Here is a 23,333-nt window from a genome sequence, read left to right on the forward strand (position 1 = left end):
TGTGCTCATGGCGGCCGCCGGCGGCGGAGGGGCGGGTGGGGGCGCGGATCGTCGGGCGGGCGCGCGAGCGGGGCGGGCGGCGGCGGCGGCGCGGAGGGGCCGGTCACCCCGCAGCCTGGCCTCGGCCTCCGCCGCTCGTCGCCGCGCCCCGCCCGCGCTCCCGCCGCCGCCCGGCCCCCCCACACACCCCTCCGCCGCCGGCGGCCACCATGAGCACAGGCCTGCGGTACAAGAGCAAGCTGGCGACCCCAGGTGAGCCCGGCGCCTGCCCGCGCGCCTGCGCGCGCCTTTGTCCCCGCCGCCCGCCCGCCTGCCTCTCACCGTGTCTTTCCTCTCTCCCCCGCCCGCCGGCCGGGACGCGGACCCTGACCCGACCCCGACCCTGCAGAGGACAAGCAGGTACGTGCGCGCCGCCGCTCCCCTCGGGCCTGCTGTCACCCATTGTGGCACCAACGCGGCCGGTGCCCAGGCGCGACCCCGCCCCCGCCGGCCGTCATCCCTCCCTGTCGCGATAACCGATTGTCAGCTGGGGCAGTGCCGCCGCGCCTGGGGCTGCGAAGGGGAGCAGTGGGCGCCAGGCCGCTGGGGGCCTGGCCCTTGACCCTTACAGCACAGGCGCCCCTCCCAGGCTGGGGGGATGGGCCGGGTGTCCCTCTCCCACTGATCCAGCTCCAGCACATCCTCCCTGACCTGGCCTTGGGCCTCGTGCTGGGGGTCCTGAGTGGGGGCACAGACACTGGCAGGCCACAGGCTGGGGGAGGGGTCTGGGAGCCCCACCCCACTCTTGTGCATCTTCTGCCTCTTCTTCCACACACACCAATTTGAGTGGACTGATCTGTGGCCAGGCCTCTTCCCCAGACTGGGAGCCTCCAGGGCCTGGTCTGGGTCTGAGTCATGCCAGTGCCCAGCACAGGTCTTCCAACCTAATGGGTACAAACAGGCTTGTGGCTTTCCAAAGGGGCTGGCCTGGTCCCTACCCTCCGGGAAAGCAGAACTGGACAGGAGGCTGACCTGGGCACCCACTGTGGAACCCAGCTGAGGCTGGGGTTAAACAGAGCTGGGAGACCCTGAGGGTGGAGTAGGAGTGGGTAACCAGGTGGGCAGGGGGCTCTGGGGCAGCCCTGCTGGGGGCCTCTCTGGCTTGAGCTCAGTCATGTTTGGGAGATTTTCTGGACCCAACTCTGGCACCAAGATAGCCTTGGCAGCCCTTGTCAGGGATAGGAATTTACACAGTGGGTAGATGCTGGGTGGAACCCTGAAGTCCTGGCCCAGGGTGCGGTGGCAGCCCCAGGAGCGACCCAGCAGGTGGGGTGGGGGCCGGGAGTCACTGGCTCCTAGGTGCCAGTCTCCTGGCAGGGACGCACCCAACCCTGGGACAGGTGAGGCTCTTAGGGAGGGGCCCCTCAACCTCCCCCTGCTGGCAAGGGCTGCTTCAGGGAGCCCAAGCCAGGAGCTGCCTTCCTATCAAGGCAGGTCAGACAATGCCTGAGATGCAGGGACACATGCTGCCAGGCTATTGTTTGAGGGAGAGAGAGAGAGAGAAGGCCCGAGAGACCAGCCCCCACAGCTTCTCCTGGGCCTGCAGGCACTTGGAGTTACTGGGCCGGCAGCAGCTGCCCAGTACCACACAGGGACCCTCTCCTGCAGAGGTAGGAACCCCTTCAGGCCTGTGTCTGCCCATCCTTCGCGGTCAGTTAGGAGGCAGCCTCACCCATCCTCTGCCCCTAGGACCAGAGAGAGAGGGCACCATGCAGCTGGAGAGGGGGAGCCCTGGGAACAAAGCCAGGGAGCCAGGTGTTTGGGGTGGGCTCCCCGAGGATCTGGGGGAAGCTGGAAGCATGTGGCAGTTTCACTGTTAGCATTGTTGGTGTTACTGAGCTTTAGTCTATCCGCACTGTGAAAGAGGGCCGGGGGGGAGCTCTGGTGGCCCTGGCCCCCATCCTCTGACCCCCACCCGTCTCAGGCAGCGATGGGGCTCTGTTGGCTCTGGCGGGTGCTTCCAGAGCTGGCTCCGGTGATTCTAAGAATGGAAATGCCTCGAGAGTCGCAGGCACCAGGAGGAGGTGGGCGCAGCTGTGTCTATGGCTCAGGAAGCCCTGAGGAATATTTGTTGTATTTCATGGGCCAGAGAGAGGGGTGGCAGGGTCCCTCCCTTGGAGCTCCCCCAGGGAATCCACAGGCCCTGTCTGGGTGAGTTCGGATGATGGGGCTGGCAGGTTGGGAGCTGGGAGTGAGACTCTTGCCCTCCTGACTTGGGCCTCCCCAGAGGCTGTGCCTTACCAATGGGGAAATTGAGGCAATCCGGAAGCGACAAGCTCCATTAGCCACCGGGCTGTGCAGTGCTGAGGCTCCTTCTCAGCCTTGAGGCCCAGACCCAGGGGTGTCCACCTTGGAGATGCCCTGAGCCTGAGATGCCAGCCTGTCTGGGTGGGGCCAGGCTGAGGGGCTGTGTCTACAGTGGGCCTACAGGTAGAGGTTGTGTGGGACTTGGTCCAGGTTAGCATGGCAGAAGGCTGGGGCCAGTATGGAGGCTTTTTTAGGGCAAGGACTGAGGGTCCATCCGGGAGAGCTGAGGGAGGTGCCCCGTGGCTTCCCCCCGCTCTCCTCTGGATGAAAGACTCTCCTGTTCCCAGCTGTGGGCCCACCCCTCCTCCCCAGGTGCCAGTGGCCTCCAGGCCCTATGGCAGCATCATGAGCCTGGACAGATAGACAGAGGCCCCTCAACCAGGGGAGCCAAGAAGGGAGGACCAGGGTGGGGAAGAGCTGGGGGGCGGCTTCTCCCCACTGACGCACAGTCCAAGGAGTATGTCTCTTCATGTTGCAGCTCCTTTTCAAGCCTCCCTCTGCCCAGCTGGTACTGGCTGGTTCAGATTCTGGCAGAGTCCTGCAGGAAAGGGTGAGGAAGGGTTTGGTGGCCCAGGAGATGCCTGTGGTCCCTGAGGTGGTCACAGAACGTGAGAACTACACTGGCTGGAGCTCTCCAGTCCCCCTAGGCCCAGTCCTGTGGGTCAGAGCAGGCAAGGAAGCTCAGAGGGAGCCCCATACTGGGGAGGGGGTAAGTTCACTCCACATACCCCCCCCCCTTTGCTAGCAGGAGTGGTCTGGGGGCAGTTGTGGCCAGTGCTGGCTGCACCTTCCAAGTTTCCAGAGGTAGGGTGGGTAGGCCTCTAGTGCTCTAACTAACCCCCCCCACCCCCGCTTTAAGCTTCTGCAAACCCGGGGGAAGGGGGAGCGGGTCCAGGCTGGGGAGGTGGGCTCTGCCCCCTCCCAGTTCCCACGCGTCTGGGGAGGCCACGCCAGCCAAGAACACCCCTGACTCCCGCACGCACGCGCGCGCGCGCGCGCACACACACGCACACACACATATGCACGCGAGGGCGGAGGGAGCATTGCAGGGAGGGGTGTGGCTATGGGTAGTTGGGACGCCGTGACACCGCCAGGAGGTTTCCGGGCCAATTCTGCGAGGAGAGGAGTGAGCGGGGCCGGTACCCGCGTGGGTGCGCCTGGGTACCAGGAGCGGTCCCCCGGCGCCCTCTGGCGGGCGGAAGCCGCGCCGCACCTGGGGGGGAACGGGACGCGGGACGGCGACAACCCCGCCCCCCAGGGCCCTTGGGTGGGCCCCGGCTTCCCCCACCCGCCCCCCCGGGGGGCCGCGACGCCCGGACAGAGGCCGTTGGTCCGGCCGCGGGACTCCGCCCCCGCGCCTACGCGCGCCTAGGCTCGGCCCTGCCCTCCGCAGCAGCTTTCCGGTGGCTCCGCCCGCGGCCCAATTTCCAGGCGACTGTTTCCCAGCGACCGCACGGGTGGGGCGGTCTCGTCCCAACCCCCCCAACCCCCGTCAGCGCCGGCGAGGCCCCGCCTCTGGTTCGGGTGCGGGAGCGGGGCCTGCCTGTGGCTGCGACGCCGCGGGCGGCTCGGGGCGGGTCGGCAGAGGCAGAGGCATGGCACGCACGGCCTCCGGGGTCGGCGGCACCCCGGGTGGGCGACGTCCCTTCTCCGGGCCTCAGTTCCCGCGTCCGTAAAACGGGGGCGAGAACCGGGCTTCGGGGCAGTGCCGCGCGTAAGTCCCTCCCGTAAGCCCGGCCGCTGTGGGCCTGACCGGGTCAGGGGTGCGAACGTAGCGATGGACTCGCTGGCAGCGCCCCAGGACCGCCTGGTGGAGCAGCTGCTGTCGCCGCGGACCCAGGCCCAGAGGCGGCTCAAGGTGTGTCTGGAGCGGGGAGTGGAATGTGGGTCAGTGTGTGTGCGCCCGCCGGGGCCCGGTCCCGAGGGGCTCTGGGACGTGCCAAGGACCGCCAGGGCCAGGGTCCGCAGGGGTGGGCCGTGGGGCCCCGCGGGCGGAGGAGGCTCCGTGCCGCTGTCTATAAATAGCCCCTGCTCCGCCTTGGTAGCAGCGGCCAGCCACCCCCGCTGCTGGATCACGGCCAGATGGGGCCTGCCACCCCCTGGTACACTGGGGGGGAGGGGGGGAGTATTGAGGCCTGGGGGCTTCTCCGGCCTGGGGAGGGGTCTTGGTCCTGACGCCCTCTTCCCACCACCCAAGGGAGGGCAGCCTGTGCCTGCTGCAGCGGGACATCCCAAACTCTACACACACAGACACATTATCAGGTCCCTGCAAAACTCCCTCACTGAGGCTGGGGCAAGGATGCCTGCCACCCCCTTACCTGCCTTTCCACCGCCAGGCCTTTGCCCACAGGCCCTCACCCCATTTGTGCCATTGAAACTCCCCACCCAGGGGACTCCGCCCTTTGCTGCCTCCATGTCTGAGCCAGCTAGGGACCGGGGTACCAGACTGCCCCAGGAACCCCAGCATGCCCCTGACTTGCCCCTGCCCCGGTCCCCAGGATATCGACAAGCAGTACGTGGGCTTCGCCACACTGCCCAATCAGGTGCACCGGAAGTCTGTGAAGAAGGGCTTCGATTTCACGCTCATGGTGGCTGGTGAGTGGGCTGGACTCCCAGGTAGGGTGGCTTGGGCCATTAGCCAGCCAGGCTCTGTCACAGGGGCCTCAGACTTAGAACCTGACTCTTCCACTATACCTGCTGGCAGGTGAGTCGGGCCTGGGGAAGTCCACACTGGTCCACAGCCTCTTCCTGACCGACTTGTACAAGGACCGGAAGCTGCTCAGTGCTGAGGGTGAGTGGGCCCCAGGCAGTCCTGGTACTGGTTCCCCATCCCCTGCTCTGTGATCCCTCAAAGGGTCCAGACCCTGCTCCTCTTTTCCCACAGCATGGATCTCCTGTTCAGGGTCCAGGAGGAGCGGCCCAGATCATAATCAGGCCAGGGCCAAGACACTAGAAGGAATGAGAACAAGGGTCCTGGCTGCCCAGTGGGGGTGGGGGCTGAGAGTTGGAGAGACCCCCTCCAGGCAATGCCCCCCCCCCCCCAGAGCGCATCAGCCAGACTGTAGAGATCCTGAAGCACACGGTGGACATTGAGGAGAAGGGGGTGAAGCTGAAGCTCACCATCGTAGACACGCCAGGCTTCGGGGATGCTGTCAACAACTCGGAGTGGTGAGCAAAGCCCTGCTGGGAGACAGTCTCTGCCTAGGCTGGCCCAGCCTCCCCTCTGGCCTCACAGACCCTCCTGTCCCCCTGCAGCTGGAAGCCTATCACGGACTACGTGGACCAGCAGTTTGAGCAGTACTTCCGCGACGAGAGCGGGCTCAACCGCAAGAACATCCAAGACAACCGTGTGCACTGCTGCCTGTATTTCATCTCCCCTTTTGGGCACGGGTGCGTGCATGGCCCGGGGACAGGCTCGGTGGGGGGGCACCCGCCGCCACGGATCCCCACGGCTGTACCGGCCGCGGCCTATCCCTTGCCCGTGTGCCCATAAGCATGCCCTCCCTGAGCCCATCCCCACCTGTCCCCGGGCCCCTGCCACCCCTGGCTGCTCTCTGCAGGCTGCGGCCCGTGGATGTGGGTTTCATGAAGGCCCTGCACGAGAAGGTGAACATCGTGCCCCTCATCGCCAAAGCTGACTGTCTCGTCCCCGGCGAGATCCGGAAGCTGAAGGAGCGGGTAAGCCTGCTCTGGCAGGCGGGGTGTGGGCTAGGTCTCTGGGACGGAGACCACCAGGCGTGCAGATCCTGGGTGCCAACGCGGCCGGCCCCGGGTACCTGGCCAGCCTCAAATCGGACAGCTCTTGATCCACCACAGATCCGGGAGGAGATTGACAAGTTCGGCATCCACGTGTACCAGTTCCCCGAATGTGACTCTGACGAGGACGAGGACTTCAAGCAGCAAGATCGGGAACTGAAGGTAAGCAGCCTGGTGTGGCATAGGAGGGAACTGGAGGTCAGTTTACATGGGGCCAAGCATCCAAGTCCAACCCAGTGGGGACAGGAGTCTTTTGTCTGGCCAGTAGAGCCCCTTCACCTGGGGCTGGGGGGGTACAGTCCCCCAGGTCCCCACTGGCTTGTGCAGTTTGGCCCCATATTGTTCATGTGTCACAGAGCACTCGCCAGGACCCAAAGGCATAGTGCTGGCCAGGCCTCCACTCTGACCCTACTCCTCAGTCTTCTTCCAAGGGGTCACCAGCAGAAGGGTCTGGCCCAGGGCCCAGTGGCCACAAGCCTCCGCATGCCCTGGCTCCCAGAATTCTGAGCTCCAGTGGGTGGCTGTGGCTTTGGGTGCCCCAGGATCTAGAGTGGCAATAACCAAGCCCGACATGGGATAGGCGGCCGCTGGAGCAGCATGGGGCCATTGGCCCCAGCCAAAGTCAGCATCACTAACAGGAGGCACGGGCTCAGCTCTGGGGAGGGATGGCGAAGGGAGCTAGATGGAGCTGTTCCTGATGGGGGTGGTGTCAGAAGGGGAGGGTGTGTCTGGTGGGCACCGCTTAGCGAAGGCCCCTAGGATATAAGCTGTGCTATAGTTCTGGCTTCAGAGAAGCCAAAAGAGTTGGGCAACCCCAGGATCCCTTTGGGGAGAGGCTGTTGATAATGCTGGAGGGGCCAACCAAGTGTGGAGTGCCCATGCCCCTGTTCAGCCACTAACCCCCCATACTCATGCTAAGTGGGCATGAGCCCTTGTACCTGCCCTCCCCAGGAGAGTGCGCCATTCGCAGTTATCGGCAGCAACACAGTGGTGGAGGCCAAGGGGCAGCGGGTCCGGGGGCGACTGTACCCCTGGGGGATCGTGGAGGGTGAGTTCAGACATGGGCATCGCCTAGGGGGTGGGAAGGCTCCCCTGGGCCTGCACCCACCCACCCCCCACTCCTGCCCCACAGTGGAGAACCAGGCACATTGCGACTTCGTGAAGCTGCGCAACATGCTCATCCGCACGCACATGCATGACCTCAAGGATGTGACGTGCGACGTGCACTATGAGAACTATCGGGCACACTGCATCCAGCAGATGACCAGGTGCGCAGCCCTGACCCAGACCTGGATCATGTGCCTCATGGCCCCAGCCGCAGCTCCCTAACAGAGGGCTGGTCCTTGCTGCCCACCCAGACCTGAACTTTGCCCCAACTCCCCAGATAGGCACCCCCCACCATGCACCTTGTCTTCCCAGAGCCAACCCAGCGGTGTGGGAGCTCAGAGGGAGAGGGCCTCAGTAGTGGTGGGTGTCAGACAAACTCTCTCTACCTCTTGTCTGTCCCACAGCAAACTGACCCAGGACAGCCGCATGGAGAGCCCCATCCCCATCCTGCCCCTGCCTACCCCCGACGCTGAGACAGAAAAGCTCATCAGGATGAAGGATGAGGAGGTTAGTAGGGCCACAGGGGAGGAGCAGAGGCTGGTGGGGGGGAGGGGTCAGGCCCTTCCTATCACGTTTCTCACTCCATCCTCCACTATTCTTGCCTCACCTTCAGCTAAGGCGCATGCAGGAGATGCTGCAGAAGATGAAGCAGCAAATGCAGGACCAGTGACCAGCCCCACATTGCCGTGGATAGACTGCCAGTTTCCAGGCTGGCCCTTCCCATCCCTGGACCCCAACTGGCCTGGACTCAACCCTGGAATCATCTGGATCTCCAACAGGCCTGGGCACAACCCCAGTCCCAGAGTGACCCAGACCAGGACTGTTCCCAACTTTTCCTGACCTGACCCAGAGACGCGGGGTCACAGCCCCCAGCCAACCCTAATTTATTCTCAACATCGGTCCCTCCCCTCATTTGTATCTGCTTCCAAGAGGCCTGGAGAGCAGCCCCCCACAGCTGGCCCCCTTTGCCCTTGGGAGAGCAGCAGCTAGGTTGGGGCATGACTTTTAAGATTTACCCCTGCCCTAGAAGGTCATGAACTCCAACTCCAGGCCCTACTCAGGCAGGTGGGTAAAACAAGGCAGAATAGGGGAGCAGATGCCCAGCATACCGGACCTATTTCCCCACCCCAGTGCCGCAGAGTGGACGTGGGAGCCCTCATGTGCCCACTCCCTTGGGCCACCCAGCTTATGCTGAGACCTCACTTTGTGCCGGGGTGGGCCAGGTCCTTCCTTACCTCCTCACACCCTTCCCGGGTAGCTCAGTGGGTGGGTTGGGCAACAGAAGCGCTCATGATCCCTCCAGACTGAAGGAGGGCAGCTGGCTACAGGCAAGGATTTCATGGGGCTGGTGGGCTGGGACGCCTGTGATCGCCCATACTCCTCACCCATGGCTGTGGCCTGGCCTGAGGGATCCAAGAGCAGTGGGTGGTGGGCAGCCTGGCAACCCCCTATCCCTAGACTGCCATTCCCTGCCTGTGGCTGGAGGTTCCTTCTCCCCAGCAGCACTGTTGCCCTGAGTTCCCTAGCCCATCCTCCTCCAACCCCCCACCCCCCACCCCCAGCATGATACCTTCCCCCAAACCCCATTCTCCAGTTTTGTTCGGTTGTGAATGCTGCGTCCTGTCCTGGTGACAGGAGAACAATGTTGGTGAAGTCACATCGGTGTCAGAGTGATTCGTGCGCCCCTGGGAGTTTGTTGGGGCGGAAGCCCTGGCGGCCTGCGGGCCCTGGTGATAGGGCTCTATCTGGGGCCGCAGGGCCTGTCCCCTCGGCCGCCTCCGGGTTATTTCTGGGGGATGGTTGCGCTGTGGTCGGTTTGGCGGGGGCACTGGGGCCTGGCAGGGGCGGGGCGGCCTTATCACCTGGCTTTCCAGCCAAGGCTTCGCGCTCCAGAGCAAGCCGGGTCACCATCCTCTCGCCATGGGCTCTGGTGAGTCTGGGGTCAGGCAGGGCCCGGGCTGCGCTCCTTGAGCTGAGTCGGGTTGGGAGGCGCTGCCGGAGAGAGATTTGGGTCGGACTTCGAGGGGACCTCTAGCCAGCGCGCGCGAGATGATGGAGATGGAGAGGCTTGCGGGCAGTAGGGGGCTCGGGGGTGGGGGGCGGGGGAGCGGCTGGAGCCGGGCCCAGCGCTCCGGGTGCACAGGGACCCGCTCAGGTGCCCCACAGGCCGCCGGGCTCACTACGGCGCTTTCCTTCCAGGGCCGCGCGGGGCGCTGAGCCTGCTGCTCCTGCTGCTCGCGCCGCCCCGCTGCCCCGCCGCGGGCTGCCCGGCACCGTGTGACTGCGCGGGGACGCGCGTGGATTGCGGGCGCCGCGGGCTGACGTGGGCCTCGCTGCCCGCCGCCTTCCCGCCGGACACGACCGAGCTGGTGCTGACGGGCAACAATCTGACGGCGCTGCCGCCGGGACTGCTGGACGCGCTGCCCGTGCTGCGCACCGCGCACCTGGGCGCCAACCCGTGGCGCTGCGACTGCCACCTGGTGCCGCTGCGCGCCTGGCTGGCCGGCCGGCCGGAGCGCGCGCCCTACCGCGACCTGCGCTGCGCCGCGCCCCCCGCTCTGCGCGGCCGCCTGCTGCCCTACCTGGCGGAGGACGAGCTGCGCGCCGCCTGTGCGCCGGGCGCGCTCTGCTGGGGGGCGCTGGCGGCGCAGCTCCTGCTGCTGGGCCTCGGGCTGCTGCACGCGCTGCTGCTGACGCTGCTGCTGTGCCGCCTGCGCCGCCTGCGCGCCCGCGCCCGCGCCCGCGCCGCGCACCCGTTGTCGCTGACGGCCCCGCTGGTGGCGGAGGCGGCCGGAGCCAGCGAGTCTCGAGAGGAGTCCTGAGAAGCGCCGAGCGACGCGGGCGCGCCGACCCGACGGAACCCTCCCGCGGGGGGCCCTGGCGCCAACGGGGGCCGGGTCTCGTCCTCCGCCTGGGCACGATTGCCGAGAGCCCGTCGCCACCCCCCCAACCCCCGGCTGCAGGCCCCGGGCCGAGCGCGCCCCACTGCTGCGTGCCCGCCGCTTCGGCCCCGGCCGCAGAGCCAGGGCAGGGGCGGTGAGCTGCAGCCCACCGCGCCTGCGGGGGTTCGCCCGCACCCCCGCGCCAAACCCCAGCGCAGAATAAAGCCTTCTCTCTATCTGACTGGTCTCTGCGCCCGCCACCCGGAAATTGCCCTCCGCGAAGCGCAGGAACGGCCCGGGGAGGCGGTTCAAGGGGACGCATCACGTCTTCGTACACCCAAAATAACTGCCGGCCAAACACGGGGACAGCGAGTTAAATCGCCCGCACCACTCGCTCTCCCAGAAGTTCAAGTGGAAAGCACAGATGAACTCGGACAGTGACCACACTGCAGGGTGGGGAGGACACTGCGGGGAGTGAGGACAGTGTGGGAACAGTGAAGACACCGTCAGGACACTTCAGGGAGCAAAGACACTGTGGGGACAATGAAGACAGTGTTAACAATGAGGACACCGGGGACAGCAAGGATCCTGGGGACAACGAGGACGCTGAGGCCAGGACACTTGGGACAGTGAGGACACTGTGGGGCAGTGAGGACACGGGACAGTGCAGACCACAGGGACACTGAGGGCACTACACGGCGGTGTGGTGTGAGAGAGAGAACGGATGTTTGCAGTAGCAGTCTCGGGGGCTCAGTGAGGGGCCGTGGAAAGGCTCTGAGGACTGTTCGGGGGTGAGTGGCCGTGACCGTGCCATGTGAGCCGCTTTCAGGATGGTCAGGGCTGGACTGGGGGTGGTGAGGACGGTCTGAGGGCCCACGGAACTCCCTGGGCATCTGAATTAGAAGCTCAGCCTCTGAGGCAGGTCCCTGCAGGGGTGAGTGGGTACCAGGGGGTTGCATGGTATCTGCAATCGTGTCCTGCACTTGGCTGCCACTTCCCACGGGAAGGTGCCTCTGACTGCCCAGACCAGCCTTAGTCCCTGAACCCCAGGCGGAGAGCCAGGGCCTGGGACTCCCCCGGGGTGCCCCAGCAAGGCAGAAGCTGCTAAGAAGGGGCCTGCGGTGCCCAAATGAGGGCCTGACGCTTTCCTCACTCTTGGAGTCCCGCTCCCACCCTCGTGTGGCCCCCACCTGGCTGACCCTGTAAACAATAAAGGCTGCTCTCCATGGACCCCAAATAGGACCCTGACAAGAAGCCTCAGGCCTGGGCCTGGGGTGCCTGGCACAGGAAGGCTCTGGCCCCCACTGACCAGGTCGGGGAGGCTGCCGCTGACATGGCCTTTGTCCCAGTCTTTGTGGGACAAGATGGATGACCCTCCGGTTGGGCTGATGCTATCTCGGGGCTGCCAGTCAGACATGAGGCAGGAGGCAGCCCCTCCTTTGTGGGCAGGTGCGGGGCATCCGGCCCATTGTGGGCTGCGGCCGACTGTCCAATTGTCCATCCGGCCTTATCACCACATCAGGGATGGTGGCCCCTTTTGTACAAATGAACTGCCCCCTCCCCACCCCCAGGAGTGGCTCAGCACACTCAGAGCCCCTGGTAGGGGTCAGAGGTAACAGTCGTTGTCACAGCAAGCTACACAGGCAACCTCCCAACTCAGTCCCAACATGGTACAGGGAGAGAGTGTCCCCCTTACTTTCCAGAGGAGGAACGCAGGTGCCAGAGAGGGGTTCTCCTGCGAAGCCGGAGCTACCTCCACAGCTGCACAGGGAGCAGACCTAAGACCAGGCCCCTAGGGCCCCTCTCTCTTCCTCCTCACTGAGGCCTTCAGGCGGCAAATGCAGGGCCCAGGAGAAAATGACCCGGTGTCCTAGGTGACCCCAAGCTCAAAGAAGGCGGCCCCCCTGGGCTGTGAGGCGAGGCTCCAGCAGGAACTATGGGGAAGGGTCAGTAGAAGCCCAGGCCCGCTGCCCACTGCCCACAAGCTTGAGGGCTTCTGGGCCAGTGTCCAGCTGAGCGGGTGGGTACACAGCCCTGAGAGCCTAGAGCTGCAGAAGCCGCTGGAGCTTCTCTGATGGAGGAAAGAGGCTGGCATCACAGTGCGGTCAGACCTAAGGAAGAACGTCCTTATTCCCTGGTAGATAGGGCAGAGGAATTCCATGGTTTCTCCAAGATTCCCTCTCTTTTGCCAATTCTCCATGATTTAGATTGGCTTCTGCCAAGGTACTGAGCACAGAGGGTGCTGGCCTGGCCTCACTGGCTAACCTTTTCCAGGCTGCCTGGGAGCCCCCAAGCCCGACTTCTGACCCCGAGCTGACCCTCCATGCACTGACCCTGGGGCCTCAGCTTCCAAGGAGTGTGGAGAAGAGGATGGTCCCAGCTCAGCGCCCCTGAATGGCCCGGTGCTGGGAGGGGAGTGTGAACATCTCTACCCCAGCTCAACCGCCTATCAGGACCCTCCCCCCAGCACTGTCCTCCAACTAATGGACAACATACCTGCCCCAGGCTCTGTTCCCCACTGACAGTCTGGCCCTCGCTGTGGCCTCAGACTCCTTCCAGATGGGAACAAGGCGGTGACCACTCAAGGAGCTACCCATCCCCCCCACACACCTCCAGTCCCCAGGCTGGCTGATTCAGGGCCCCTTGTCCAGCAGCCCAAGGGTCCTCTGACCACACCACTGCCCACCCCGGAGCAGGGGCAGACACAGCCGGGACCTCCCGCCGGTAGCTTTCGTGTCCTTGTCTGTGAAATGCGTGGGTGCTGCGTGGGTTGAGAACCTCCCGCCCCAAACCGGCATCCAGTTCTCCCCTCACTCGCCAAGACCCCGGGAGGCCACCAGAGGGCGCGCGCGGTCTGCGGAAACGGCCCGCGTGGGGCTAGGGCGGCCGAGGTGCGCGCCGCTTGTGCAGGCAACCAGGGTCCCCGGAGAAACAGAGGCCAGGAGTGGGAGGATTGGCCCAGGCTGGTGGGGGTGGTCGCCGACTCGGCGGACGGGTCGCACCCCCACCCCCGTGGGAATAGGGAAGGGTGCTACGAGCGGCCGCTAACAGACGGCGAGGGGTGAGCGCGCTCCTTCTGCATCCCTCCCCTCCCCTCTCCTCCCCTCCCCTCCCCTCCTCTCCCCACCCGTCCCCTCCCTCCCTCTGATCGCTGACAGCCCATCAACCGGGAAGATAAGGGACCTCTTCCGCCGGGCGGAGGGGGTGTCAGCCCAGGTGCACCATCCGCCCTCCCGCCGCCTGTTTGCTCAAACACTTATTGAGCCCCTGCTGTGTGCACCGCGGCGGGACTGGAAGGAGCTGCTGCGGGCGGACGTGGAGGGCGACTGTGAGGTGCAGGCCTCAGCAGCTTCTGCTGAGGATACCGGGTGGGGACGGTAGAGCGCGCACCCTGCCACCCCGGGGGGAGTGGAACAGAGGCTGCGCCACCACCTCCGAACCAACCTGGGGGCGGGGTGTGTGTGCGGGTCCTCCGTGGGCCCCCTCCAGCCTAGGGAGATGAGCGGGAGCCTGGGGAGGGGGGCGGCCCCTCACTGGGCAGAGACTTGAGTGGGGCCCGCGTGGACGAGGCCCTGGGAAGGTCTGGAGGGGCCTAAGCTCTGGCCACGTTGTGGGGGGGCCACACCCGCCGCCCAGACAGAGCAACAACATTGGGGTGGGTGGCGGGGCCCTGGGGGCCCATAGCTCACCGCACCGTCTGCGCCCACCCCCGGCGTTTCCGATGGAAGACAGGCAGCAGGCGATAAATCACCGGCTCCCACTCCCACCCACCCAGGCTGCCTTGGGGAAGGGGGGCTGCATGTGACAGAGACAGAGCTTAAGACAGAGACAGAGAGACAACCACAGAGAGAGACAAAGGCAGCTAGGGCTGGCCATTTGACACAGGCCAGGTCCCTTTGCTCAGGGTGTCTGGCCTCCCACCCCCAGGTGCCCCCTCCACCAGTCCCATCTGGAAACCAGCTGAGAGCCACCCCACCCCAGCCGGCCCCCAACAGGGAGGAGGAGGAGGGAGGGAGCAAGGCCTTAACAGCCATAACTCTGTCCACCCTGGAGAACCATAAATCAGCGGGGTGCTCTCGGGAAGCACTCCCCCGCTAGGCTGAAGGGGTCTTTGGGGTCATTGGTCCTGGTAACTGGGCCTGGCCTTAGCTGTTTTGTCCCTCCCTCCTTCAACGGCCCCTGGGGGAATCCCCCAGGCCCACTTCTGTTTTTCCCCAGCGCAGTCACATGCCCAGAACCCTCTACACCCAGTGCTGTCTCCACTGGAAGCACTCTCAGCGTGCCCATCTTCTCTGCGCACAGACAGGAACCGTCTGCCAAGGATGACATCCTGTCCTATCAGGAGAGCCCCTGGGCTGGCCCTGCAGGATCTGGGGGTCAGCCGTCCTCCCCCGAGAAGCCCTCCCAGGGGGTCTGCTCTGCCCCAGAGGAAACACTGTCCATCCCTCCTTCTGTCCTGCTTTCCTGTCACCACCACCCCACAGGGTGCTGAGGGCCAGCTGCACAAAGTGTGCTGAGAGATGGACCAGGTGGGGACGCCTCCACGGGTGTGAACACCCCCGGGGGCGTCAATATTCAGTGGGCAAAACCTGAGAGAGCCTGTGGGAGTGCTCCCAAGACTTGTGGGGTGTTCCAGGCCCCCAGTTCCAGCCACTGGCATGAGCAATCCCTGCCCCAGGGGTCCGTCCAGCATATCACCCCTCAGGGCTCACGTGGCAGAAATAAGACCACTTGTACACAAAAGAAACAAATGTCCACCATGAAATCTCTCAAAGAGCAGTGGGAGCAGGGACAGGGGCTTCCTTCAGAGCTCCTGAAATTCTGTGCCTGAGAAGCCCTGGGCCTCGTTATGTGGACGATCCTCTTGACCCTCAGAACAAGCCTGAATGCCCCAGCCTTGGGATATCAAAAGCACTGACAGGTGTGTGTGTGTGTGTGTGTGTGTGTGTGTTGGCGGGGAGGCTCCTGGGGATGTTCAGGCTGAGGGAACAGCACTGTGCTGCCGGAAGACGCCTGTCAGGGGAGGGTGCAGGGGGTGCAGGGCCCAGAGGGGCACTAGGCTCAGCCTGTGGGTAGGCGAGGGCAGGAGGGCCCCCAACTGTGCAGGGGGAGCTGCTGCCCAGTCCTTCATGGGTTCTCAAGCATTGTTCCCAGCCGCGTGCAGCCCTGCCTGAAGGCCACCGACTGCGCGGAGGACGGCTTCGGGGTGCAGGTCCCTTGGTCCCTGACCTTCACCCAGGAGAGTCTCCCGCCCTTCTCTCCCGGTGTCCTTGGAGGGGCCTACCTCACCCTGATGAAGTGTGTCAGACAAACTGAGAGGCTCTGGACCAGACAGACCTTCACTTGGCACAGGGTGGGGGAGGGGAGGGCTCCAGCTTTCCTGGTTCTTCCCACCCTCCCAGTGCTGCTCTCTCTGCCTCTGTCCCAGTCACACGGGACCTGGGATCATCCCCTCAAGGTCATTGTGTTCCCAGTGAAGTAAAAGAACCTCCAGAAGTACGAGGAGCTGGGGGAGATCCTTCAAACTATGCCTGGTGGAGCCACTAGGTTGTGGGGGTACAGACCCCAGGGGAAGTAGAGGGTCCCCATGGTAGCCGTTTCTCTTGCCCCGGTGTGTGGATAGGCCTGGCATGCCCATCCCCAAGAGGGAGGCTGCAGCCTGGGGCTGGGGCCTGGGGGGGTGGTGAAGTTCCCAGGGCAGCATGGGCCTCGCTCGGGGGGGTTGTACCCCTGGGCCCCTGAAGTGCTCCCAGGCTTGGGCAGGGCTTTGAGGAGGTGCCCATGGGAGGCCTAAAGGCCATGCTCCGCTGTGCATCTGTGTGGAAACCTATGTTGATGTAACTTGTATTTAGGAGCTCACTTTTCTCTGTGCTTTGTTTATTTAAAGATGCTCTTGAGGGATTCCAGCCAGTTTTTGCAGATACTGAGGAAAGGGCTTCTGTCTGGGAAGGGCTGGGGAGGGGCAGGCACCCCTGACAGCTGCCTGTCCAAACATGCCCGCCCACACCCCTGTGTGCCCACTGAAGGTGCTCACCGTGTTCGGGTTGCCTCCTCTCCTACGGGAGTGCAGCCTAGGGGCCCGCACCCAGGACAGCACCAGCGACACAGCCCTAGAGCAGAGCCGGAACCCATGAACGTGACCACCATCCTGAGACTTTGATGAAAAGGAGGGTTTGGGGGAGACCATCAGTCTTCTTTATGGGAAAAGTGGGGGCAGACTTGTTTGTGGGAGCCTTGGGTCTCTCCTGGCACAAAATGCCTCACCTGCATACCCCTTGCTCTGGGGGGGGTCGTGAGTGGGGGGGGTTCCTATTTTATGGGTCTCTCTGCTGCAGATCCTTTATATGGAGCCCCTGCTCTGTAGGTTTCTTCTCTGGGGATCCCTAGTATGGGAATTTCTGGTGTAGGGGTCCTTTTCCTGGGGATCCCTGGTCTGAGGTCCCTGTTTGGTGGGTCTCTGGTCGTAGAGGTCCCTGATCAGCTCTCCAGGTGCCTGCTCTGCATCTGGGGGTCCCCAGTGTGGAGGTCAGTGATGCTCTCTTCATTTGGGGTGCCGTGGTTCTGCCACGGTGGTCTCCAACACACCAGTCAGCCTCTTCTCCCTGCACTGGGGATCCACGGTCCCAGGAATCCTCCCGGGGGCCACACTACTGACTCTCTTGTAGCAAGACCAGCAGGATGAGTGGCTAGAGTGTGTCCCCAGATCATCCGTGGAAGGATGTTGACAGCTAACGCTGACACACAGCCTCAATTACGCAAAGCTCCCAAGTCCTTGCCAGACATCAGTGACGCTGTTATGGGTCCACTGAGTCTTCCCAGAATCCTCCAAGGGCTCCCTGAAGCTTCCCAGAACATGCCCGCAGTCCCTGCCTCCCACCCCTGCAGCCTGCTGCTGCACGGGGACTGGTCCCAGCAGGTGCCTTGGGTTGGCAGCAACAGAGCCTCGAGCCCGGAACTGCCCTACGGGATCCTTGTGGACAAAGTGGGCCATGGGCATGTGGTCAGCAGGCCAGGCAGTGGGACTGCGAAGAGTCAGATTGAGTTATGGCCTCACTCCTTAGGGCTGCTGCCTGGGGTATGCTCAGGAGCTGGCCAGGGCTGCCTGGTGCCCCTGGGCCTCTGAGACAATCAAGCCTCAAAGAAGGTGGGACCCAACCAGGACTGAGACATCACCACCCAGCCCTTGTTCCCATGCATCCTCGTCTCCCGACGTGCCTGCCCTGTGTCCTCCTTGGGCCCGCTGGCCTCCTGCTCTGCCTTTGCATCGTCGTGCGGTGGCCCCTCCACCATGGCCCCCTTCATGAGCTGTCTGGGGATGGGAGAGACCCTGCACACACACACACACACACACACAGAGTATAAAAGCCCATACACATACACCCGCACAAACACACAGGTATGTGCACACAAGCATCCAGAGAGCCTGCCTTGTCTTCCCTTCCTTGGGTCTGACTCCTCCGGGGCGGGGCGGGGGGGGAGAGCACACCTCCAGGGTGGGTTCAACATGGGCTAACCATGCACGCTTCTGGGTGACATGCCCACTGAGTGTCCCTGAGCACGCTGTGCCACCTTCTGATGGGGACTAGATCACACCGCTGTGTGTGTGCATGCAAGTGTCGGCGGGTATATGGGAGATAATAGAGCCCACCTCCCTGTACGAGTGTGGCCATGTCCCTGCAGACCCGTCCACAAGTCTGTGTCCCCGTAGCCCCACGCCCGTGCCCCCACACCTCTCGCTTGCACGCGTCCTGCCAGCCGGCCGTGCCCCCACATGCCCCCTGGCAGCCGCCCATCCCTGCCCGCCGCGCCATGTGTACACAGAGGCTTGTTTTCTCTGCCTTTCGGGCCAGGGGTGTGCTCGTAAATCGTGCAGTCGATGACACATTTATCCCTCGGGCGGCGGGCGGTGTGAATTTATGGCTGCCCCTCCCTCCCAGCTGAGGCAGGACAGGGGCCTGGACACCCCCGTAGGCAAGCACCTACAGGCCGCTTGGCCAACCAGGCTGTCATGGGGCCACCAGGGCCAGGGCTGGGCCAGGAGGAACTCAGGAGCGCTCTCGAGGTCTTGCCTTCTCGGAGACCCTGCAATTTTAGGGCGCTCAAGGCAGACGAGAGGCTAAGAGGCTGGGTCAGTTCGGCCTAGGCGAGGGCTGGGGTGCAGGGGTTTCTAACCTGCCAGAGGCAGGGGGGCCAAGCGCTGGGCCTGACGTCCAATCCGTCTATCTCCCGTCCTACTCTGCACCTCAGTCTTCCTACCTATGAAATGGGACAGCAGCTTTAATGTGCAGGCCCGGAGGGGCCACTCCCCTCAGGGGTGGAGTCAGCGCACCCACTGCTATGGGGCCTGTTGGAGGCATCGAGGTTTGTGGGAGGACTGTGTGAAAGGATGGGGACCTTGAGGACAGCTGGGGCTGCAGCTAGGGAGGGAGGAGCAGTGACCATGGAAAGTCAGGGCAGGGAGGACCTCTCAGAGCAAGCCTTCCCTCCTCAGCCTCGTAAAGCTTGGGAAACCGAGGCCCAGGGAGGGGCAGGGCCTCAAGACTCCAGTTCTTACTCCCCAGTGTGCAATGTGGGGGTCCCAGGTTCAGCACCCCCTCCTGGGGCTATTTCCTTTGTCCCATAAAGACTACGTGTGGGGGAGGGGGACGACCAGCCGGGTCAGACAGGAGAGATGATGGAGCAAGTGAAGTGCCATGGGGGCCACAGCTGGGGATGGGCGGGGCCTGGCCGCCTCCACTCTGTCCGTCTGTCTGTCTGTGTGTGGGGTCGGGTCTCCAGGGTACCCTCTGTCGGCTCTCATGCTCCCCCCCCCACTTCTAGTCCCCAGCCCCCCCCTTGCTGCCCGCCTGTCAGGATGAGCGATGGCCATGCCCCTCCCTGGGCCCTCGGCCCCAGGCCCGGTTCCCGCTCATTAGCCGCTGACACTGTTTGCTTTCCCGCCCGGGACGCCCACCCCCGTCACAGGCCATTTCTCCCGGCGCCCCCCACCCCCATGGGCCTGCCCGGGGGTCCAGGGTGCTGGGCAGGACCTGCATTCAGCTCCCAGAGTGATGGCCAAAAGGAGCCCAGCCCCACCCTCGCCTGCACACCCTAGAGGACGTGCCCCGCCGCGCTGCAAAGCCAGGCCACAGCACGAGCGCGCCTGGGCCCCGCCACCGAGACTTGCTGGCTTTGCGGTGCCACATGGGGTGGGTCTCTGGTGACAGGCGTCAGGCTCACTCGCCCATCTCTGTCTCTATCTCTTGCCTCTGTTTCTGTCTTGGTCTCTCTGTGTCTTGAAGCTCGCCTCTCCCATGGAGTGACCCCTGAGCCGCCGGCCCCATGCAGTAGGCACGGCCCTGACCTGGAGCCCCTCTGTCCTCGCAAGCAGCCCGATGCCCTGCGCAGGTCAGTGTGTGAGTCGGAGAGTGACTCTGTAATGCCAAGGCTGTGGGAGGAAGGCAGGAGGCAGGAACGCCCAGAGCAGAGATGAGGGTGCTCCCTGGGCCCGTCACCCCAGCTCCAGGGGGTCCAAGCAGATGTCAGACCAGGGAGGGCTTGACACTGGCTGAGCCACCGGAGCAGCCTCGGGGGGCACGTTGGGGGTTGCAGGCCCTCCTCCCTCAGGCCGGCCGAGTGCTGGCCCCCCACACCCCCCCAACCCCGGCCCAGTGTGGCCACAGCTGGGCGGCATCAGGGCCCTCAGGCCGGTGGCAGCTAGTCCTTCACTTAAAAATGTGTTTGTGATTTCGGCGGCGGAGCAGATAACGGTGACGAATGGTCCGCCTGCCCCACAGGGCCCCTGGCCCATCTGGTTTGACTTTGGCCTGTCGTAGGGTGCCCTTGGGCCCCGAGTCCTGCCCTCGGGCACTACCTTCAGAGTAAAGCCTGGGGGCCCTTGTAGACAGCCCTGGGCAGCCCCGACGTACGTCTAACCTTGGCACCGCACTGGTCCCTCTGCCCCCCCCAGTGAGTGTCCCCCCACCGTCACCGGCCTCCCGTGGCTGTGCCCACTCGGGGCCTGCAAACACTTCTGCTGGCTGGGGTCTGTGTAGAGGCCATGGCCCAAGCAGGCCCACTTCCCCTGCACAGAAGGGAAGTAGAGGCCGCCTCGCCTGGAAGGCTGCAGGGGTGAGAGTGATGGAGTGGCCGCTACAGAGGGAAGGCAGGGCAGCGGGGTGGGGCCTGGCTGAGCCTGTCCCTTCGGGCAGCGCATGTGGTCATCGTCAGGAGCAATTTCTGACAGGGCTCCCAACCTTCCCGCAGCCGCTGCAGCCCCCAGACCATCGATTATCTGGTCAGAGAGCAGCTTCCGGGTCCAGCCCCAGGCTCGGCTGGGGGGCAGTGGGGTTGAGTCTGAGCGCCCTCGGTCCCAGTCCCTCCCACCCTCTACCCTCAGGGCGTCTGGGGGTGGGCAGGGGGGCTGGGTGGGGGACACCCTCTGCCGCCAGAGCCCCTGCTCCTCCCCTACAGCCCTCCCAGCCCGTACCCTGGGCCAGGTCTGAGTCCAGGCCAGCTGCACCTTTGGAAGTGGGAGGATGTGTGGCCGGTTCGATGGGGTGTGGTCAGGGTCCACAAAGTTTGTGTGACCCCAGGGACAGAGGCTCATGCATTGTTCAGTGAACCTTCCGGAGCCCTGTCTGCCCAGGTCACAGATAGGTGTTAGACCCCACACTCCTCGAGGCGATAAAGGAGGTGGGGGCCTTGGAGGTCCCCTCACTCACCTCAAGGGCCTGGGAGGGCAGAGAGGGATGGGGGGAGGGCATTCCAGGCCCAGAGAGCCTGCAGGCCTGAGGAAGAAGAGGTGAAGGTGACGGGATCCCCCTGAAAGGAGCAGTCTGAACTGCTCTGCCCCAGAACTTCATCCTCGGGGCAGCTCAGTCCCTGCCCGTGTGGTGGGGACAGCTGGGGGGAGGGGGAGGGGCGGCGCCGTGTCGGGACCCCAGCCCCCCTTCCCCTGTGGCAGGAAAATCCCTCTCCCTCAGTGTCACATTGTTGAGAATTAACTTTGTTGAAATAAAAATTGGTCTTGGTATTAACTCGGCCTCGAGGATTTTCTCCGGGATCCCGGAGGCTGCAGAGGGGTCAGACGCCCATTCCCAGAGCCGGCAGCCAGCTTGGGTTTCAGGGGTGCCAACGACCTACTAATCCTCCCGGCTGTAACTCTCCACCCTTTGGGGACACAACACCCCGTTCCTCAGGGTTGTGGGGCAGCCGCTCTGGCCCCTGCCTCCTCTGGCCCCAGCCATGAAGCAGGATAGTGTGGACATCGGGGACCTGTCCCTGGTCCACCCCCACCCCACCCCCAAGACTCTGCCTCCAATCCCTCCCACACCTCGCCGTGTCACTTGGCAGCCACGGTTGACAATCTGTAGGACACGTCCACCTCTATGGGCTCAGCCTCACAGCCTTTTTGGGCCTCAGTTTCCCCCACCCGCAAAATGGAAGACTTGCCCCAGCCAAGGTGTGGGAGGCCCTGGGAACAGCTAGGGCAGCAAGGTGGTCAGACACTCAGCAGTAGCTGAGGAACGGCACAGTGGTGACCCTTCTGAGAGGGGAACGCCCCAGGTGTGGCTGTGTCTGGAACCTTCTGAAGGGCACCAATGGTGCACAGGCATTCAAAGCCTCAGCCACAGACGAAAATCGGCACCCCGGGGTGTGCATGGGACGGGCCCGGGAGCGGGGCGAGGGGGGGAGGTGAGGACAGAAACCCAAGATCTGAGCTCCCCAAGACCCCCTGGAACTCCCAGGGAAGCAAGTAGACGCTCATCCCACATGTGGACAGCAGCCACCAAAATGATGTCTTTCTGCATCTACACAGATCGGTGTGCGTCTGCTTTGAAAGCTGGGGGGGGGGTTCTCGCTGCCCCCTCCCCCCATGGGCCCCTGTGGCTGGTGAGGTCCCCCTGGAGTCTTCCAACCATCTGAAGGGCGTGTATTCCAGCAGGGAGACTGAGCCCATGAACACAAGCAGTGGAATGAGGCAGGGGCCCTGTGGCGCGGGGGCCATGCTGGGCCTCCCCACAGCCTGATGGTGAGGTCCTGCATCCTGGTAGCAAGGGAGTAGGAGATTTCCCAGCCGGTGGTCCCTGCACAGCCTCGTCCAACCACGTCCCTAGCAGTGTGTTTTGGGGGGTGGGTTGCAGCCTGGGAACGGGCTGGGATGGGGGCCTGGGAACAAGGCGGTGGCCCCCGGGGGATGCTCGAGTGGGGCCAGCTGTTGCAGCCTGGCTCCAATTCCCGCTCTGCACTAGGCTGGTCCCCCGGGCCGAGGCCGGTGGTCTGCCTGGGAGGGAGTGGGCGGGCTCTGGGGGCTGTGCCTTTCTCTGGGCGGTGGTCCCAGGGGTAGCAGAGGTAGGAGGGCGCCACCTTCATGCTGAGTGGCAGAACTGGCCATCCAGGAGGGCTCTTCTGTTCCCCCAAGCAACAGGTCCCAAAGCCTCTGAGCACCAGACTCGCCCAGGTCCCCATCCTACCCTCACCTGGCAGCAGGGCTAACCAAGTGCCTGGGCCTGCGTTTGAGGCCCTTCGGGGCCCGCCCTCTCAGAGCCATCCGTTCTGTGGACACCATGGGTCTGGCACCAGCCTGTACTCTCCAGGCTGGTCCTTCTGCTAAAGCTGGCCCTTGAGTCCAGGGAGCCTGTCCACCAGGACCATCATAAAACTCCTACTCACCCTTCAAGACCCCACACAAAGGGTCTGGGCCCAGCACCCAAGTGGTGTCATCACCTTTTTAAGACTTCCCCTGGGAGGCCAATAGAACATGCAACTCTTAATCAGAGGGCTGTGAGTTTGAGCCCCATGGCTCAAACATATATATTTCTTAAAAAAAAAAAAAAAAAGGACTTCTCTCTAGCGGCCCTACATCTGCCACAGGGCTGGACACTAGGGTGGGGTATACAGATCCACTGCCATGAGTAAGAGGCTCGTTTGTGGCTTTAAGGAAGTTTTGCTTCCCCTGGGCGTCAGTTTCCCCATCTGAACTGTCCTTGGCTGAAAGCATCCATGGGTCCACTGGAGCAAATTTGAGCTCCAGGGGAAGACAGGCTGCTGGGTCCTGCCCCTCCACCCCACTCCAGGGCTCTGTGGAGGTTGGGGGCTCTGAAGAGGTGGGATTTGATGTGGCCAATTGGGGGTTCCCCCAAGAGCAGGAGAGTAGGGGCCCAGTTGGCCGCCACCAAACACTCGGGCTGGCTTCAGCTGAGGCCAAGGGGCAGGCAGAGTGGCTGATGGGGTGGGGGCCAGTGGGGGAATCTTCTTACT

General features: G+C 64.0%; 2 protein-coding genes across 3 annotated transcripts; both read left to right on the forward strand.

Annotated features, from left to right (window-relative positions):
* Positions 1-162: 162 nt before the first annotated feature.
* Positions 163-8,866, forward strand: SEPTIN5 (septin 5). Of its 2 annotated transcripts, XM_034989126.1 has the most exons (12): positions 163-252; positions 389-399; positions 4,845-4,941; positions 5,051-5,137; positions 5,391-5,514; positions 5,602-5,736; positions 5,907-6,024; positions 6,163-6,264; positions 7,054-7,150; positions 7,235-7,370; positions 7,614-7,716; positions 7,823-8,866. In XM_034989126.1, the coding sequence occupies exons 1-12, from the start codon at positions 210-212 to the stop codon at positions 7,877-7,879; spliced, it is 1,110 nt and encodes a 369-aa protein (XP_034845017.1). In that variant the 5' UTR covers positions 163-209; the 3' UTR covers positions 7,880-8,866. The 2 variants fall into 2 exon arrangements, with proteins under 2 accessions (XP_034845017.1, XP_034845016.1); XM_034989125.1 differs by lacking the exons at positions 163-252; positions 389-399 and adding an exon at positions 3,791-4,204.
* Positions 8,867-9,129: 263 nt separating this feature from the next.
* On the forward strand, positions 9,130-10,237 carry GP1BB (glycoprotein Ib platelet subunit beta). Its single transcript, XM_034989127.1, has 2 exons — positions 9,130-9,139; positions 9,409-10,237. Exons 1-2 carry the CDS (start codon positions 9,130-9,132, stop codon positions 10,029-10,031), a joined length of 633 nt encoding a protein of 210 aa, XP_034845018.1. The 3' UTR covers positions 10,032-10,237.
* The last annotated feature ends 13,096 nt before the right edge of the window (positions 10,238-23,333 follow it).

The sequence above is a fragment of the Mirounga leonina genome, unplaced genomic scaffold (assembly GCF_011800145.1).
Source record: "Mirounga leonina isolate KUSES-001 unplaced genomic scaffold, KU_Mleo_1.0 Mir_481, whole genome shotgun sequence".
Lineage (NCBI taxonomy): Eukaryota > Metazoa > Chordata > Mammalia > Carnivora > Phocidae > Mirounga > Mirounga leonina.

Bases quoted from the DNA above. Each gene is read 5' to 3' on its own strand.
- SEPTIN5 (XM_034989125.1), top strand. From the start codon at position 4,124: ATGGACTCGCTGGCAGCGCCCCAGGACCGCCTGGTGGAGCAGCTGCTG. The intron at 4,942-5,050 runs GTGAGTGGGCTG...ACCTGCTGGCAG, and splicing joins TTTCACGCTCATGGTGGCTG to GTGAGTCGGGCCTGGGGAAG. The intron at 7,717-7,822 runs GTTAGTAGGGCC...CCTCACCTTCAG, and splicing joins TCAGGATGAAGGATGAGGAG to CTAAGGCGCATGCAGGAGAT.